The sequence below is a fragment of the Periplaneta americana genome, chromosome 3 (assembly GCF_040183065.1).
Source record: "Periplaneta americana isolate PAMFEO1 chromosome 3, P.americana_PAMFEO1_priV1, whole genome shotgun sequence".
Classification (NCBI taxonomy): Eukaryota; Metazoa; Arthropoda; class Insecta; order Blattodea; family Blattidae; genus Periplaneta; species Periplaneta americana.
The window spans coordinates 111,616,526-111,635,878 of record NC_091119.1 but is presented as its reverse complement, the minus strand read 5'-3'; the positions used below and the strand labels follow the sequence as shown (position 1 = coordinate 111,635,878).

The following is a 19,353-nucleotide window of genomic DNA, read 5'->3' as shown; positions in this document are numbered from 1 at the left end:
GCAGGGTGGTCAGCACATAGAGAGTGTCTCTTGCATGGTCAGTAGAGAGGTGAAGGGAAGCAGAGGGAAACTGCCGCTGTTTAAAACCCATATCTCGCTGCAGTGGCTTGCAGAGCCAGGCCACAAGGGATCTTTCCTCTCCTCCCACACCGCTATTGTAATGCTGCGTCAAATGGATTCTCTATTCCCTTGAAACTTAATGACAAAATTTTTATTTTCTTTTCACATACTTATTGTTGTAGAATCTTATCGCGTTAATATGACGAAATTAATATTCTCTTTTGCCTTATTATTACGTATATATCCAGCCTCTAGCAGAACCTAATATTTGCCTTAACTCAAAATGATTGCAAGAGTAGAATCCTTTTGATATAGCACTTAAAATACGAAAGAGACTTCTTCTCCAGTTTTAGAAAATTGTTGACCATCAGTATATCTGAGTGTTGCTTTGGTGTGACGTCTTAATACCGTAACTTAACCAGTGCAAATTTGCAAGCATGAGTGTGTGTGAATTACAGAATATTAATTTAATTTTTTTTTCAACTTTCCCTTGCGGAGAATATTGATGTAATGAAGCGAAATTAAAGGGTCGTCCGTTACCTGACTTAAATCTTACTTAAGCTTCATCCAGCCGAAATAGTGCATATATGTAAGGAAGTATAACAATGAAATTTACGTTAAGCATTTGTGTTACGTGGATGAGAACAAAAAAAAATCTGTATTTTCTTTTCCTTGCCTCCTCTTCGGTGGTGAGCTGCATGGACTAGGAGTGGTGTGACAGATTTAGGACATTTGCCCCTAAAAAGCAAAATGCACGAATCTTCGCAATCTCACCTGAAAAATGTTGTTTCATTGGCTATGTTACGCAACTCATACTGCTGTGCAATTAAGTAAAACGAACAGAACAAACATTCTCAAACATAATCAAGAAATGAGAAAAAATCGTGAAATTATTTAAAAAAAAATATTGATTGTATCAAATTTTGTGGCCAATATGAACTTCCCCTTAGGGGACATGATGAAAAAACGATTCGAAGAATCCTGATGTGTTTCGTGGGTTGCTACAATTCGTGAGTAATCTAAACGAGCCTCTCAAAAATAATTTAGAACATGCCACTGTTTAAGGTTATTCTCAGACAATTCAGAATGAACTGGTAGATTGTAAGTTGAGTGTCTGCCGATCTGAAATTCAGACTGAAATCGATGGTATTAGTTTTTCTTAGGGATTAGCAAATGGTCCCACAGACATCTCCTAACTAAGTCAGGAAGTTTTGGTTTTTCGATATGTAGTGCATTTATTTTTGTCCTATACTTATTAGTAATGGTATCAAGAAGTGAAATTTGTATGTACCGAAATCTACTGCAGCTCTCCCAATCCACAAGTTCACGAGCCGCCACTGGTGACTGTATATACTAGACTGTGAAATTATTGTGTTCCGATCTCACATTCAGTACACAGTAATTTTTCATGGAAGTAAACATAATCATATTTATATTAAATATTTATGGTCATACTGTATGCATTAATTTATCACTATTTTAAGCAAATTTCTTATTTCAACATTTATAAAAAATCTCACTCCAATAATACAATAACATGTCTCGATAACAAGAGATAAAAACACTGACTTTTGTTCACAAAAGGAAAGCTGACACAACAGACAACGGTTGAAGTAGAATCCAACTTTTAAAGCTATAAAAGTGAATAGCGTGCAGATACTAATCACTTCAGACGAATATATTTAACTTTGTCACTGGCACATAGTAAGCACATCATGCAGACAGTTGATTATACTGAACATAAACTGGTATTGTAGAAATGATAACTTCAATTTAAAAATCAGCCTCCGAGATTTTAGCTGCTGCAACAATTTCAGTCAGTCTCTTACTAAAGCAATGTGGTGTTTGGCAGGGGCGTGGTGGTGCGGTGGCACAGCTTCCAGCGGGGTTCTTCACGTCCTGACTCGTACCTGTTCCGTGCAACAGAGGGTGGCGGAGGTGTCGCAATGTCACAGGGATCACGCCCCTTGGCGGCGCTGTCGTGCGGGCAGCTCCTCGTGCTGCGGAAGCTGGCGCTTCTCAAGCTGACGGCCTGCATGGAGCGCTACTGCCCCACACATCGCACTGGCTGGAACTGGGAACTGCCCAAGTTCATCCGCAAGATCAAGACGCCTGACTACAAGGGTGAGTAGGCACAACAGAGACGGCTTCGGTTCTCGAGATAATCTAATCTCCAGGCAGAATAACTCTCAGAGAATCAAAGTCAGGAATGCATTGATAGAGAGACGAAGAAAGGAATGGAGAGAAACAAATAACGAGAGGGAAGGAAAGTAAATCAAGGTTTGATAGGTAGTAGAAGGCGAGAAAGAAAAAAGAATAAGAGAGAATGTAAGTAAAGCAAAGCAAAAGCAGCAATGAGAAAGGATGAAAGGAAGGCTAGCAATAGATTTAAAAATTAGAGTATCAAAAAGTTGACACATGCTTTCTTATTATACTTCTTATGCGTTTCACATTTCAGTTCCTTTGCCATGTCGCGAATGATATTACTGTTCACAATTCTTTTCTTGAACTATTATTTGCAAGACAAACATTTATGAAATTATTTAATGTGCAATCTAATAAGATGAACTTTCGTTTCCTGAATTGCACACAAAAAGGCATTATTTATCATTCTGAAGGTAAGACATTTGACTTAATTTATACATTGTACACTTTACGTAGATACAAGTAATTAAATCTGACCATAAACTACATAAAATAATCATTTGAATATTATTTTTCTATTTATGAAGCTCTGTATTTAAAAGTAGCTCACTCATATGTGACAAATGTGTTTGACAACAAAGCAGGGTCCACGTTAGCACTTTTAGTCTGGGTAAAAGTTTAATACATTAAATTAAAATATGAAATACAGAGTGGCACCAGGAATGAGGAATTCTGAAATAACATAAATGGCACGAATAAACACAATACAAACATTATTTATTGATGGAAGTGCATGTACATAATATGCCATTTATGTTGCTATTATTTCACAATGTCACTTGTCATGTTATTTCTTGAAGATGACATCAGAAAGATGTGCTTTATTTCGGGGTACACATTCTGTTAGCCTGGTGTGGAAACTCTGGAATGCTTAGTGTATCATGTCTCGAGGAATGCCAGTGATTTTGTCTTCAATCCTCTGTTTTAGTTCAGCAATGGTTGCAGGACGTGTGCAGTACACATTGCTTTCAAGATGTACCCACAGGAAGAAATCGCAAACGCTGAGATCAGGGTATCTCACAGGTCATGGAATGTCACCGTCACGTGACATGACACGCCTTCCAAACAATTGGCGAACGTCTTCCATCGATTATCTAGCAGTATTTTGCTATGATTGAAACATTCTTTGCACCAAGACGCACGATCTTAGCATCGAAAACATGTGGTTTCAGCAGGACAGAGCCATGTCACATATTGCACATTATTGGGTGCTGCCAGCTCTAGAACCTGTGGACTCAAATGGTTACAATAACTGTCCATCAGCAAAATAATTGATCTTACTGGAGAAAGTTTGTCCAAAAAGTGAAATGAACCATTCAGTAAATAATTCTGTACATATTGATCCAACCAGCTTTTGACAGGTGAACCAAGCCCCAGGAATCATGTTCTCACTCAGCCCATCAACTATCAAACTCCTTGAAATATGACTATTGGAGGTACTGACAGTCAGATGCACTGACACATCTCAACATAGTTGTGGTAACATTCATAGTTGCTGTGACACTCCTTTACTGTATAGCTCTGCTCGTAGATATACTTTTTTCCAACAAGGGTTACCACTTTGGTTTCATCATATAGGTGAGTCCTGTCTCATCTGTGTTCCAAAATCATCCTGGTAAGTTAGTTGTTCTCAAAGATTCTGCAAGCTTTTCCAACTTTTCATAAAAGACCTCACTGTTTGCTGTTAATGTTTGGTTGTGGTGGTTTAATCAACTGTCTGAAGACAGGTCTGAACCTCACAAGTGATACCAACATGGTATCACTGATGAGGCAACTAGGCCAGGAGATAATAGGGTAGGGTGGCCAGTTCCTTTCCTCCTTCAATGCATACATGGCCGATTAGCTACATATTACACTAATCAGACTTCAGATGCATACAAACAATTGTTTTTCTCTGACACATATCGTCAAGTGAGATGTACTGCCTAATAATAGATGTACATATCAGCCAGAATCTCAATCAGAGGTAGTTGATGCTTGATATGCTGATAAGATTCTCTGACTGCCTCAGTATAAGACCGTAGCATTCTTTGAAGTTTCCTCACCAAAACCATCCAACCATTTGTTTAGTTTTTTGTTAAATGGGTGTGGGACTCCTGATTTCTTCACTAATTTATAGGCAATGTCTTATTTGGTTCACTGTCAGGCCGAACCCATGCTCCTGCATTTTCACGATATAGTTCACTAGTTTCACCTCCAATTCATTGTTCATGCCAAACAGTTTCACAATCTTGGTAGGCCTCAATTGGGACAGATCTGTTTGCTGATAGGTTTCAGTAGCATCAACTGTTGTCTCATAAAGACTGGTCCTACTAATCTTTCACCGCACATGGCACATCATACACCAGTTTTCTCACTGTGCAGGAGCACTTCATGATGATATCAGGTTCTTCAGAACACCAGTAGCAATTATTTTGCGAGTTCACATATCCATGGAGAGGGAACCAAGCCTCGTCCAAGAAAAATATTCAGTGTGGATCTATATTTCTTCATTATATACATTATTCTTTCTTTCTTTCTTTCTTTCTTTCTTTCTTCTTAACTTCTACAATAAACTATCTAGCCTTTATTAATCAGTTAATCTTTCAGTACTTTGATTGTTATTGTATATGTAAATTTAATATTAATTGTAATTATAATTGTAATTGTATTCTTAATATTGTAGTTGTAATTCCCTGGTAGAGGGGAAGAGAAGGCCTTCTCTCTACCAGGTTAAATAAATAAATAAATAATAAAAATATTCAGAATCTACCCACAAAGTGTAGGCTTACATACAGGATCAGAAGTGCAAGTTTATGTGCCACAATTATTTTAGATGGTTTTAATTTAACAATAATTTTGTAGCTCTTCGCATAAGACTATATGAAAGTTCCATTTGTTGTGAAAGGCACCGAATAGATTTTTTAGGAAAATTTTCCAAGTGATGACCAATGTTTTCTGTTTCTTTGGTGAGAAACTTATGCTGTTTGGTTTCTTAGCATGAACACTTCCTTTCACCCGAAATGTATTAAGAGCAAGAATTTGTGTACGACCTGTAACCTTTACACTCTAGAATCTTTCTTAAAATAGACTTTGAAGGGCCACTGGCGTAGCTCAGTCGGCTGAGACGCTTGCCTGCCAATCCGGAGTTGCGCTCGGGCTGATTGTCTGGTTGAGTTTTTTCCGAGGTTTTCCTCAACTGTACGGCAAATGTCAGGCAATCTCTGGCGAATCCTCGGTCTCATATCGTCAAATATCATCTCGCTATCACCAATCCCATCGACGCTAAATAACCTCGTAGTTGATACAGCGTCGTTAAATAACCGAGTAAAAAGAAAAACTTTTAATTATGTGAGCTGACTATGTTAACATGTACGAATCATAATAAATACACGTTGATCAGTGGAAAACACTAGCGGAACAGTAATTACTCTGGGGTTATATATGCAATAAACACTCAACTCCTAATAAATAAATCATCTCACTAGGCTGCCATTGGCTTACTGACGCGACCTTGACTGCATGCCCACAGGTGGGAACCAGCTGTCCTCTCGGCCACAGCACAAATACTGCGCGCTAGTTCGTACTTCACAATGGCTCATTTTGTATTTTCTCTTCTTGGACTTCGAGGGATATTAAATATAAGCAAATTCGGACATGAAAATTTAAAAAGGGAAATTTTACCAAAAAAGACTTACAGTACGATCACTGGTTGAATATCAGTCTCCCATTAGTGAGCTGCAATCAGCTAATTGGGAATAAAAGAGCAGAGAAAGGAAAGGAGGATATGTTTTGATAGTATGAACAAAAACAGAAAGCCTGTTGTGTCATTGTTGCAGACAAGACTGTGTTTGGAGTGCCACTGCTGCTCTCACTGCAGAGGAACGGCCAGGCGCTGCCCAAGTGCATCCAGGCAGCACTCAGGTGGCTGCGCATCAATTCCCTCGACCAGGTGGGGATCTTCCGCAAGTCAGGGGTTCGATCCCGCATCCAGAAGCTCAAGCTCATGACAGAGTCGCAGGGTGAGAGCATCAGCTTTGACGGCCAGCAGGCCTACGATGTGGCCGACATGGTGAAGCAGTACTTCAGGGAGCTTCCTGAGGCGCTGCTAACCAACAAGCTCTCCGAGACGTTTATCGCCATCTTCCAACGTGAGTCTCATAGGCGATACTGTACTGTCTCTGTAAAGAAATTCAAAATTTTAGCACTTGTGGGCCATACATCATAATAATGGACTGAAAAAAAAAATCATATGTTTGGAATGAACAGTAAAATTTATTTTATTTATTTATTTGTATTGTCATCAATATTTAGGACCAGTTATAGTGTACCACCACATTTCTGTCTAACTAATAACTCTTCTGCTCCCGCTATTAACTTAACTCCCAAAACATTCCATTTCTCCTTATTGGTCTTAAATAGCTACCATCTGTTAGTTCCAAATTTTACTTACATTCCTTCCCGGATTCTATTCTTACTAACATAAATTGATATATCCCATCTTACTCGTCCTACTTTATGGTATATTCTTACTTACTTACATACTTACAAATGGCTTTTAAGGAACCCGCAGGTTCATTCCCACCCTTGCATAAGCCTGCCATCAGTCCCTATCTTGTGCAAGACTAATCCAGTCTCTATCATCGTATCGCACCTCCCTCAAACCCATTATAATGCTATCCTCCCATCTACGTCTCGGCCTCCCCAAAGGTCCTTTTTCCTCCTGCCTCCCAAATTGTATGGATTCGTAACAAGCTGTTTTTTTTACGGTGATGGGTTGTTAGCTACCATCTGTTAGTTCCACACTTTACTTACATTCCTTCCAGGATTCTATTCTTACTAACATAAATTGATATATCCCATCTTATTCATCCTACTTTATGGTATATTCTTACTTACTTACATACTTACAAATGGCTTTTAAGGAACCCGCAGGTTCATTGCCACCCTCGCATAAGCCTGCCGTCGGTCCCTATCCTGTGCAAGATTAATCCAGTCTCTATCATCATATCCCACCTCCCTCAAATCCATTTTAATATTATCTTCCCACCTACGTCTCGGCCTCCCTAAATGTCTTTTTCCTCCTGCCTCCCAAATTGTATGGATTCGTAACAAGCTGTTTTTTACGGTGATGGGTTGTTAGACCTTCGCCCAACCTCCAAGCTGGAGGACCACCCCTTATTGGCTGTCCATGACTGCTTATTCAATATATTCGCAGCTACCCTCCATATCTGGAGGCCGTCTCCTCTATCCGCAACCTGAGGATGTGCCATGTCGTGGTGATAGGGACTCATATATACATATTCTCTTGATCATTATTACTCTTTCAAAATAGCATACATAAATTTTAACTGCCTATCCAGAAGAATAAAGTCAATTACAAACTACGAACTTAATGAGAAGTGTTCTTTAGGAGAGGTATGTTCAGGTTTATTTATTTCCCATTACATTTATTATACCATTCCGCAGATCAGTAGAACCTGATACATACAGAAGGAATAGAAGAAAAATTTGTGTACTTTTATGGATCGAAATCAAATTTTAGCATCGACAAACAAGTAGGCTGTGTTGTTATTACTCATTTATGTATTTAAAATGATTCTCAGATTCATTCATCAATAGCTGTACAGACGTTGTGGGCTCTGAACTAATTTAAAAGTTCTCAAAACCTAACATTAGACATAAAAATAGTGGAACTTCCATAACGTAAGATTAGTCACCACCTAAGACTACACAGGACTTCACATTAACAATGACAAATGAGGGGGTCAGAAGCAAAAGGGTACAAATGAAATTTCTAAGAACATGAGTTAAGTGCATCCAGGGCAAGTTAAAACATTTAAAAATTTTAGTGGCAAAGAGATACATCTTTTAACCACACCACACACTAAAATTGAAATAAAAAATTTCACGGAATTACGAAATCTTAAGTACTTTCAACCATATTTTCTCACAAATAACTTAAGTGCACTTATATCACTTTGCTTCTGACTCTCTTTCAAATATCAGTCATAGGAGGGTGGATTAGAATTCACGACCACGTCCCTCACGCGGAGTTAAGCCTGCGTGCTGTAACAGCCCCAATGTAAATTTTTTAAAATAAAATGCGCGAATTTAGGAATAAAGTTGCTTTAAGTTAAACGTTAGGAAACGCCATATTTATTTCTGTAAAGACATATTAATTGTAAACAGTTTAAAGGAAAATTATTAATTGATAATGAAAATTACATTCTTTATACTTATTCTTTGTACTTATTTCCATAATGTAAAAATATTTAATTGGAGAGATTCGTTATTTCACTGGATACAGCAAACAGTACGATAGAACGAAAAATAAAGGAGTAAATAATGGATTGGGAAAAGGAAAGAAATTAAGCAATAAATAGTAAAGGAGGAAAAGATACTAAGTCTAAAATGAAGAAGCGAGAAAGAGGAGGAAATGAAAGAAAGGAGAAAAGGACGAATGAATGAATGGATTAGTGAGTGAATGAATGAGTGTGTGAGTGGAAAGTGATTCATTTCAGAATTAGTTTTTATAATTTCGAAATTCCATTAGTAACAAGTAAAATACATTTTTCTGTTCATTATTCCTTATGTAACCCAAGCGACTCATGTATTTGTACCAATTAAATTTATATCCCAATTTCATTATTTAGATTGAATATATAATATTATGTTTTTCTGTTTCTGACATCCTACATTATAAATACTGTAGATTCTAAAGATGCATCCAGGAACGTATCTCAGGAATCACATTTCTGTGGTCTCCACCATTCTCTTATCTGTTTTAGCAATTGTTCAATTACTGTCAAATGTAATAATAATAATAATAATAATAATAATAATAATAATAATAATAATAATAATAATAATAATAATTACTTACAAATGGCTTTTATGGAACCCGGAGGCTCATTGCCACCCTCACATAAGGCCGCCATCGGTCCCTATCCTGAGGAACATCATATCCCACATCCCTTAATCCATTTTAATATTATCCTCCCATCTACGTCTCTGCCTCCCCAAAGGTCTTTTTCCTTCCGGCCTCCCAACTAACGCTCTATATGCATTTCTGGATTCGCCCATACGTGCTACATGCCCTGCCCATCTCAAACGTCTGGGTTTAATGTTCTTAATTATGTCAGGTGAAGAATACAATGCGCGCAGTTATAATAATAATGCAGAATCAAATATTTCACATGTGGCTACATAAGTAATAATTTGTATAATATTTATAGCATGGATAGTATGGCACACAGATAAGTATTTCATAGAAAGCAATTATGATTTCAAAGTGCGATAGCAAGCAATGTGACAACTGTAATCAGTTAATCACACTCTTCGTGCACCGACTGTATCAAATATCAAATTATGCGCATAATAATTTGCACCATTTCTTCACGACTGCAGACGTGCCCAACAACCTGCGCGCGGAAGCCGTGCAGTGCGTGCTCCTGCTGCTGCCCGATGAGCACCGAGAAGCGTTGCAGACATTGCTGGAGTTCCTGTGCCAGGTGTCGGCGCGCTCGGCATGCAACCAGATGACGGCGAGCAACCTGGCCGTGTGCCTCGCGCCCTCCGTGTTCCACCTGCACCACACCCCCTCTTCCTCGTCCAGCTCCAGCCGCTCGTCATCGGCGTCTCCACGGCGCCGCAAGACTGTGGGGGTGCCGGACCAACGCGAGCTGGGCGAGAACCGCGCGGCGCACGACTGCCTCCTGTACCTCATCAAGGAGCACCGCGAGCTCTTCATGGTAACGAAACATGTCTATTGTGCATGTTGTGTTTATCCTAGTCCAGTGGTTTCAAGATTAGATCATTGAAACGCCCACACATTGCTGAAGATGGAAGAAATTAAATTAAATTATGGTTTATTTAACGACGCTCGCAATTGCCGAGGTTATATTAGCGTCGCGGTGTGCCGCAATTTTGTTCCGCAGAAGTTCTTTTACATGCCAGTAAATCTACTGACACGAGCCTGTCGCATTTAAGCACACTTAAATGTCATCGACCTGGGCCAGGATCGAGCCCGCAACCTCAAGTACAGAAGGCCAGCGCTATACTAACTGCGCTACCCAGGTCGACAAGATGGAAGAAGAAAGAGAGATTTCCAGAACATAGCCAATCTTTCACTTTTTCTGTACCTTGCTACTTAATAGGGCATGTACGCCATAGTTTGAATGTTCAGCAGATATATACTACTGGGTTCAAAAAGTTCCCGGAATTTTACTACCATTTTTCGTCTTAATATATAACAAGGGATATTATACATTTGTTTTGTTGGTAACATTCATGATGTCATTTCCTTAAAGTTTGTTGATAATGGCGATTGTTGGTTTTGAGTTGTAGGCAATTGTTTATCATAGTGTTTTGATTGTTCGTCGTATTTTGTAATTATGTCCACAGAGCAACGTACAAACATCAAGTTCTGTGTTTTGTTACACAAAACTCCTGCAGAGACATTAAGATTGTTGGAAGAAGCATATGGCGAAGCAGCAATGAAAAAACTCAAGTGTATGCCTGGCATAAACGCTTTTCTGGTGGCCGCGATAGCATCAAAGATGACGTACGCAGCGGCCGACCAACAACTGCAACAAATGAAGCAATCGCTCAGCGTGTGCGTAATGTTGTGAGGGACGACCGACGTAAAATCATAAGAGAGATAGCAGCAGAGGTCGGAATATCAGCCGGAAGTGTACACAATGTTCTTCACAAGCATCTCAACATGCATTACGTGTCTCAGAAGTTAGTTCCGAAAATGTTGTCGGCAGAACGGAAAGAAACAAGAATGACTCTTGCTGGGGACATGATCAGTATGGCTGATGATGATGGTGATTTCTTAAACAAAATTATTGCTGGTGATGAAACTTGGAGCTACTTGTACGACCCAGTCCCTAAACGACAGTCATCTGAGTGGAAATCGAAAAAAAACCTCGGAAGCAAACATTTCCTAGGGACACTTCCAAAGGCAAAGTTATGTTGGACGTTTTCTTCGACTCTCAGGGTCTCATCCACCATCAGTTCATTCCAGAAGGTCGTACTGTATTGAAAGAATTGTACGTAGAAATCCTCCGTCGCCTACGGGACGCAGTGAGAAGGAAACGTCCAGAGAAGTGGGTAGAAAACAACTGGTTCCTTATGCATGACAATGCACCTGCTCATCGCGCAATTATTGTAAAGAATTTTCTTGCCAGGCACAACATAACTGCTTTGGATCACCCACCATACTCTCCTGATCTCTCACCACCTGATTACTTTCTGTTTCCCCGTCTGAAAAGTCATCTGAAAGGGCGGAGATTCAATGCTGAAGAGGTTATCGCAAACGCGACGAGAGCACTATGACGGGTTTCACAAAATGGCTTCCAGGCCTGCTTCCAGGAACTCTACACGCGTTGGCAAAAGTGTGTTGTTGCGGAAGGCAACTATTTTGAAGGGAATGCTGTAGAATAGTGTTTAAGGTACGTTGTTTCTATGATACTAGCAAATTCCGGGAACTTTTTGAACCTAGTATGTATATAGGAAAGGTAAAACTGAATCAGCCGAAGTGAGAGAATATGTGGAGGGGGTGGGGGGAAAGAGACGTCTCAGTAGAAATGTTAATGTTTGAAACTAAATATCGATGGCTAAAAAGTGATATCTCGTATCTACAAAAATGAGAATTTAGTGTAGTTTAGATTAACCACATTGTTATTTTAACAATATAGGACAATTAACTAAAATTTTGTCCTCGAGAAGATCTTGAAAAGCAAAAACTTGTGTAAAAAGTTCGTATATTTTGAGAAAAAATTAATTTTTAAAACCTTTTTTATTCACCTGCAATTTTACAGATACGAGCTAACACTTCTTGATCATGGATATACTGTAGCTGCAAGGACATCATGACTATTCAAATATAATGCTGAATAACGTCAAACGAAGATACAAGAACTACTGTCCTTCCCTGAGCTGACTGTGCTATGATAGCAAGAATTAAAGGGAGTATCCCCAGAAAATCTACTCGAAACACTGCCTTTGTCTGCTGGCATATTCTCATGGACTGAAGATTTAAACTTGAGTTTTGGCTAATGGTGCGTCTAGCTAATGCACAGCACAATTTTTAAGCTATGCAACAAACTGTACAGTAGCAATTCTCATTCAGTTTCTAGACGCATAACTCTGATGCCTTATCAGTTTGAAAGCTAGGGCGGGGCTAGCAACACTTAAATCGGTGGTATGCTGCGAAGGTGTGAAAACCAAAATAAGCAAGAAACAGAGAAGCAGTGCTGTCACGTTTCTTTCTGGAAGTTAAGTTTCCGCAATTTATTTCCGATGTGTGTAGCGCACCAAAATATGTTTTTCATGCACACTTATGTATGTACGAGTGAGTGAACCTTTTGCTTCAAGAATACGTGAAATATTGAACTGTGGTCAAGTTTAGGTAAGTTTGGCAACATCTTTACTGTACATCAATCCGCGTGGAGTTAATCAGTAGCAGTCATATCAGTCACTTGCTAGAATTCATGTGCTTATTGGCTAAGGGGTGTGACAATGCGGAAGTTCCTGGAAAGGATGGTGATAATGATAGCCGTAACTTGACCTCACTTCACCTTGTGACACAATAGCATTGCTTTGAACTAAACTGAAAACGCTAAGAAGCAGACAGGGTAAGGAGGGAGACCTTCCCTAGAGAACCAAGAGCAAAGCTTTCGGTTATAAAACACATCTGTATCATAGTTCAAAGGATAAACAGCGCAGTGTTGAGTTGCATGCGCTTCAAGTTGAGATAGTCATTTGTTACTTTGGTGCGAAAAACAAGTTGGTCAGTATTGCTATGCCGAGAGTACGGTACTTATTACAATAATGATCATTTATGTGCGATTCTTAAGTGAGAACCAAGTCACTAGGGATAATAAGAATATTTCGCAGTAAACTGCCTGATATTGCAATTCCCAATTTTAGTGGCTCATACACGAGATGCAAGATCGTAAATAAAACAAGACAAGAAAACAAAAATGAAGACGCCGTGTGCTAACAGACGTGAATTCCCAAACGTAAGGCAAATGTCAGGTAATCTATGGCGAATCCTCGGCCTCATCTCGCCAAATACCATCTCGCTATCATCAATCACATTGAAACTAAATAACCTAGTAGTAGAGAGAGTCATTAAATAACAAGTTAAAAAAGAAACAGACGTGAAATTTGACGAAAGTGGGAATTGCTTTCCATGTAACTTGTACGTATGTGGAAATTTAAGGAACAAAGTGTATAACTACAATTCCTACACTTTACAAGAATTCTTTCGTGTAAATTTATATATGTCATTTATGCCTAGATGCAAACAGAGAATATTTGTAGCTGCTGCTCTGAAATGAAGCGATGTCAGTACCAATATGCAGCTGTTTTGAAGCTCTTGCTTAACTTACTACACTCGTGGATGGCCTGCAAGCTCAAACTTGGATGAAGGCAGTGCATTTTAAAGGAAGGAAATAAAGCTGTTGGTCCCATGTCGTAGACAGAGGCAAGCGAAAGAACCCTGTCCATGATAGAGGTCCTCAGTCAAATTTGTCAGTCATTCCTCATCCACGTTCAATGTCGATGCTGCATAGCATTATTGTTGTTGTTATTATTATTATTATTATTATTATTATTATTATTATTATTATTATTATTATCGAATGCATATGCGTCTGATGGATACATCATGTTTTGCTAAGAGTAGACCATAGACCACTTTATTAATGCAAGTATATCATTTTTAAAATAGAGGGTTAGTTAAACTTAACAGAAATAACCTAAAATTAAATTGAAACACACTTGAAATCCAATGAGAGGGGATTTTGATCCCGAAGAGAAGAATTCCTCCCCTCGGTCCACCCTCTGTTTTTATCACTGGTTTTCAGAACTGGAAGCAAATAGAGAGTGGGAAGGCAAATCATGAGATGGAGGAATAGTGTGGATCAAGATACAAACATTTTTTGGGGAAAGGTACTGAAGCTAGGTTGGCTGCGAATAGAGAAGAATAGAACGAATTCTTAAGTTCAGCGTCCATTCAGGGCTGTTAAGTTAATGATCATGAAAAAACAAAGAATGCAACAAGTCTTTGGTATTAAGACATTTCTTGTACAACAGGTGTCGGAGGAAACATTGGCCCAATGCCATTTCAACTACATGGAGGAGAGCATCCCCGTGGCACTGGAGGAACTGGGGGCGGAGTTTCAGCAGGACTGGAGAGGCTATTTGTATGCATGCACGACCGCACTACTCAAGGAGGCCAGAGAAAAGTGAGTGTTTATACACCATATCACATCCCATCGAAACACAGGATTCAGCATTATTTATTGAACTTCTCAGTTGAATGGTTTCCCTTTATATATTTTAGGTCTGAATTACTGGCAACTAACTCAGCCATTATAGCCTACACTATCATTATACATATGTCGCAGTACAGACACTGTATTGCAATACAGTAGTATACATGAAGCAACCAGTAACAGAAACTGATCGATCCATCACCCCATTTCTATCTCTTTACTTGGGTTAGGCTTTGAGTGGTGACATAGCCATCACACAACCTCCTTGTTATGTCATAATCCCTCCTAATTACATTATTTCACGACAGCCTTTCTGCTTCAAATATCGTATTTCCTTCTAACGTTTAGAAAAACAGCAAATTTGTCATTAAGACTTTAAAAATACCGCATTTCATCGTGTAATCGTCGCCATCTCATAATGGTCGGACCCTTATTTACCTATATAGACATGCTGATCAGACTTTAAAATTTCACCGCATAATCGTCGCATGGATATTTCTGTTTATCACGATCAAGAATTACTTAAAAATAACGTGCCACCACTGCAACACAAAATACCGTTATGCTCAAGGTCGAATGCGAGAGAAATAGCAGTGGCCGCTGACGAAAGTGAATGGAGTGGAAGTGCGATGTTAGCACCAAGCCAATGGCTATAAATACCTTTAATTCAGTACAAAATTGTTGGTTGTAAGTGGTTGTTGTTTACGAGTGTTTAAATACTTATTTAGGCCTAGACCAATCATTTTTCTGCGGATCAGTTCATTAGTCAGATAATACAGACTCTAGCGTAACCCGATGTACCAGTACATGTGATTCAACAATACCGTGAATGTTTTTAGTCAACAAAAGTATCTTTAATTCAATAACATCACAACAGGGGCGGTTATTCAGGTGAAGTAGGTGAAGTGTCACTTCATCTATTTATGTGTAAAACACAATTTTACCTAATTAATTCTAGTTATTACTGGTACTGTATTTCTAAAAAAAAAGTTTTCTTTTCAGTCGTTATGAACAGTGTTTAGTTGCATAAATAGTACCTGGAACCCCACTGAATAAAATAATGTCAACTGTTACGAGCGCCGAGCAGTGTCTATTGGAACTTACAATACTGTAGAAGTGAAATTATTTGGGTTCCCATTCTCATACAGCACTTGGTTTCCATGGTAACGTGACGTCACTCACTAAAGAAAAATTGTATGAGTGAAGTGCGTTTCTGAGTCTTTCGGTTACGAAGAATTGTCAGACTTGTAGGTGGAGTAACCAGTTCGCAGATCTAACGGTATTAATAATACAGAAGGATTGAAGTTGGTCTCCAAGGCCGGGGACTATTGTTTAAGGCCCGTAATGTACTATCTGACTCGAGAATAGTATTCTCATTCCCTGTGTCCAAGCAGCCACCCCTGCAGTGGTAAATTAGCTGGCGCTATGTTATTTTATCAGGAATACACCCCACATACATTCGCAAAGTTTAAAAGTTGTTTTCCGCGGCATGTATTATTTCTTCTCATGAGTCGTCAGTTTTGATCCAGCTCTTGTACAATATTTGAAAGTTTAACGCGCAGCTAAATGTACACATGTAGTTTAATACTGTGTACATATATACTAACTTATTATTTAATGTATTTATGGTATATTAGTGGTAAGTGTATATAGTGTATTAATCCTACATTTAAGTGTATATTACATGTTTAACCACTATAGCGCTATTATACAGTGCGAGCGAGAAGTTTCTCCGCAGTGCTTCTGTAGCCACGGTGCAGCCGAGAATCCACTAGGCAGAGAATTCAAGTGGCAGCACTGGCCGCTAAGCATATGATTGACTGGGGATGTGAGGTTGTCAAACCGGAATTAATGGGGAAGTGTCAACTTTCTACAAGATTACGTACCAGCTGTCTACAGGATTACTATAACTAATGGAGCTGCGGAGGGACTTTTGGATCGCACTGTACAAATATGAGTACTTAGGTACCAGTACATAGAAAATGTTGATAAATGAGTGCGAAATATGTATTCCGAAAATGAAACGGTTTGTAATTTATTAGAAATACCGTTTTGTAGACTTAAATATGAGGATAAGAAAGATGTTTTAAATTCTGGACGACTTACAGTTCCATTATTTTGTTCTTTATTTAAAAAAGTGCTAAGAAAATAGAGAAGTTGTATAAAATAACTTCAAAAAATTCTTCCAATGAAAGAAGGTTTTCTGTTTGAAAATATTGAAAATTTTACTCGGAATGCTACATCACAGGAGGGACTTTCATCATCAGCCCCATAGCTTTGCATAGAGATATACTGTCCACTCTAAGTTAAACTCGGACATTTTATGAAGACATCATCGTCAGGTTTGCTGCTTTAAAAGATAGGAGAATTGACTTGATATGCAAGAAATTCGGTGAATCCTGAAATAAATTAGTTTTCCTGCTTGAATGTGTTCTAGAACTAGTAAAACTGTACGTATTTTACGAATAGTAGTCCTACTCATTATATTGGTAAAACTGTTCATGCATTTGTTTATGTGAACAGCACTTCACCTATTTTTTTTTACGGCGAGCCGCTACTGCATCACAATAATTTTTATTTTATTAAGATATTATTCACGTTATGGTTCAAGCATCCCTTTCCTTTCTCTTCTGCTACGAATCACGCAACTTGTCCCTGCTTGCTCGCACACTTCCCTGTTACAAGGGAGCTGATTACTGAAAGTTGAAGTGACTAATCGTTACCATTTCAATTTATTCTTCACAAATGATCGCACCATATATTTTCACTCGAAAAAAAAAAAAAAGGATTAAAACTGCGACATTATGCGATGAAATACGGTATAGGCTATAACATGCATGCTTCCAAACAGGAAACTAATTAATGTCGCGTTTTAGACGCCATAAAGAGGTTTTTTCTGTCCTGCAGCCAATAGGAAAGGCTTCAGACACGTGTATTTGTTTACTTGCGGAGTCTTCTTGTATGAAATGTTTCTATGACCTAAGATCCAGACTCAGTTTGCAAATCCTTGCAGTTAATGTGATGGATGGATCTTAGGGGTGAGCAAAATACACGTACACATGGTCACCTATATATGCGAATTATGCCTAAAGCCTTTTCATTTAGAAACATGGTACTGGACCACCTGAGACAACTGCAATTGTCGCTCTTATTCTTTTCTTACAGTGCTCATTCATGTATAACAGATTTGGAGAGAAAATTCTATACAGCTCGTTTTTCAGATTTCCCTTGTTGATTTTTGTAATATTGGGGACCGAATTATTACGTTAATCGAAATTCTACTGTCTTGCAATACATAAAAAGACTACCACCATCATCACTACCTATACCACTACCACAAAGTATAATTAATCCCACTCAATGTCTGACGTAACCTTTAGGTGTCTACGTTGCAGGAGTCGTGGATGGGTGAGTATGCCATGCACGACGGATGGGCAAGTAGAAATGGCATATAAGAAGGTGGGTGATGGTCATCCTCTCCGGCTATGGAGGGTGTCCACCGAGGTGGAGGCGCCACCCCTCGAGCTGTTACAGCGGGTGCTGAGGGAGCGTCATGTATGGGACTACACGCTGCTCAAGTGGCGGATTGTGGCACGGCTGGACCCGCAGGTCGAGGTGTTCCAGTATGTATGTGCCAGCATGGCACCGCTGCCTGCCAAGGACTTCTGTGTGCTCAGGTACAGATTCGAGCTATGATATATCTGTAGTATGTATGTTGGTATTTGAGCCTAAGAACTATTCTCTGTTGCAATTTGTGATCAGAATGAAGCAAATGTATAGTGAAAGTCACAGTTATACAACTCAGATAAAGGGATCTTTCTCCCTTTGTGGGGTGAGGGATAAGGATGTACAGACCAAGTAAAGACTATGGGACAAATCAGTGAGTGGGAATAATAATGTTAGAATCATTCTTCCTACTCCTCACAAGAAAAATATCACCAGAAGATTTGTTTGATGTGCAAAGAAAGTAACATTACTGGTATTAAATTGGAGTAAGGCAAAAGAAAAAAAATGGCACTGAGTGAGGAAAAAAAAACAATGTTAGTACAGATTTTTATATGATAGATTACTGAAGATTACAAACTAGCTTCTGCATTAACTCACTACACATAGTGAGTGAATTCTGCAATACATAGAAATGATAGAAAAGAAGAAGATTCGTGCACACTTGTAGTTTGTACAAAGAAAATTAAAATGTACATATATAGTAACTAAATGAGACAGGGAATCATCCAGATTACTTAGCTATAGAAAATGAAGCAGCCATATCAGAAGACAAAAAAAGGATCTTCTATCCTAAGAGAACAAGTTGAGGTAGCTCTTAAAGAAATGAAGTATGGGAAAGCAACAGGAATTCATGGAATCCCCATTCAGTTAGTGAAATGCTTGGTTGAAGACGAAAAGAATAGTCTATCCTTACGCAACGAAACATATGAGAATAGTCGAAAGATTTCACAGAGACAGTGCTGCTATCAATACTGAAGAAAAATAATGTCAAGAAATGTAATGAATTCAGAATTATCAGCCTTGTATTATAGCATTCGGCAAAGATTCTCCTGCAGATACTGAATCGACGTTTATAATCTAAAATAGGAGAGTTGGAAGAGCAATTTTGCTTCAGGAAGGGAAAAGGTACGAGAAATGCAAACAATCGGTAGAACATACCTAGAAAAAAATTAACTAGTGTATATAGTATTTGTCGACCTGGAAAAGGCTTTTGATAGAGTGGATTGGAGTAAACTCATGGGGATCCTGAAGAAAATTTATGTGGAATGAAAAGAGAGCAGACTTTTCAGTAATCTTTATATGAAATGAGTCA

At 38.7% G+C, this 19,353-nt stretch overlaps 2 protein-coding genes across 11 annotated transcripts in view; one reads left to right on the top strand and one right to left on the bottom strand.

The window, feature by feature from the left end:
- cv-c (crossveinless c) overlaps positions 1 to 19,353 on the top strand; it is a 1,115,617-nt gene that overhangs the window by 1,085,824 nt on the left and 10,440 nt on the right. For 8 of the 10 annotated variants that reach the window (XR_011331368.1, XM_069821284.1, XM_069821285.1 and 5 more), the window contains 5 exons: positions 1,913 to 2,184; positions 6,084 to 6,395; positions 9,655 to 9,998; positions 14,353 to 14,504; positions 17,915 to 18,211. Coding sequence is in view for 9 of the 10 variants with exons in the window: in XM_069821284.1 (XP_069677385.1) it covers positions 1,913 to 2,184; positions 6,084 to 6,395; positions 9,655 to 9,998; positions 14,353 to 14,504; positions 17,915 to 18,211 (1,377 nt within the window). In the remaining variant the exon portion in view is untranslated. The remainder of the gene's footprint in view (positions 1 to 1,912; positions 2,185 to 6,083; positions 6,396 to 9,654; positions 9,999 to 14,352; positions 14,505 to 17,914; positions 18,212 to 19,353) is intronic. The other 2 variants (XM_069821283.1, XM_069821290.1) reach the window with 1 other exon arrangement.
- Positions 6,288 to 19,353, bottom strand: part of LOC138696392 (uncharacterized) — a 41,612-nt gene continuing 28,546 nt past the window's right edge. The window contains exon 3 of the mRNA XM_069821293.1: positions 6,288 to 6,425. The gene's annotated coding sequence lies outside the window, so the exon portion shown is untranslated. The remainder of the gene's footprint in view (positions 6,426 to 19,353) is intronic.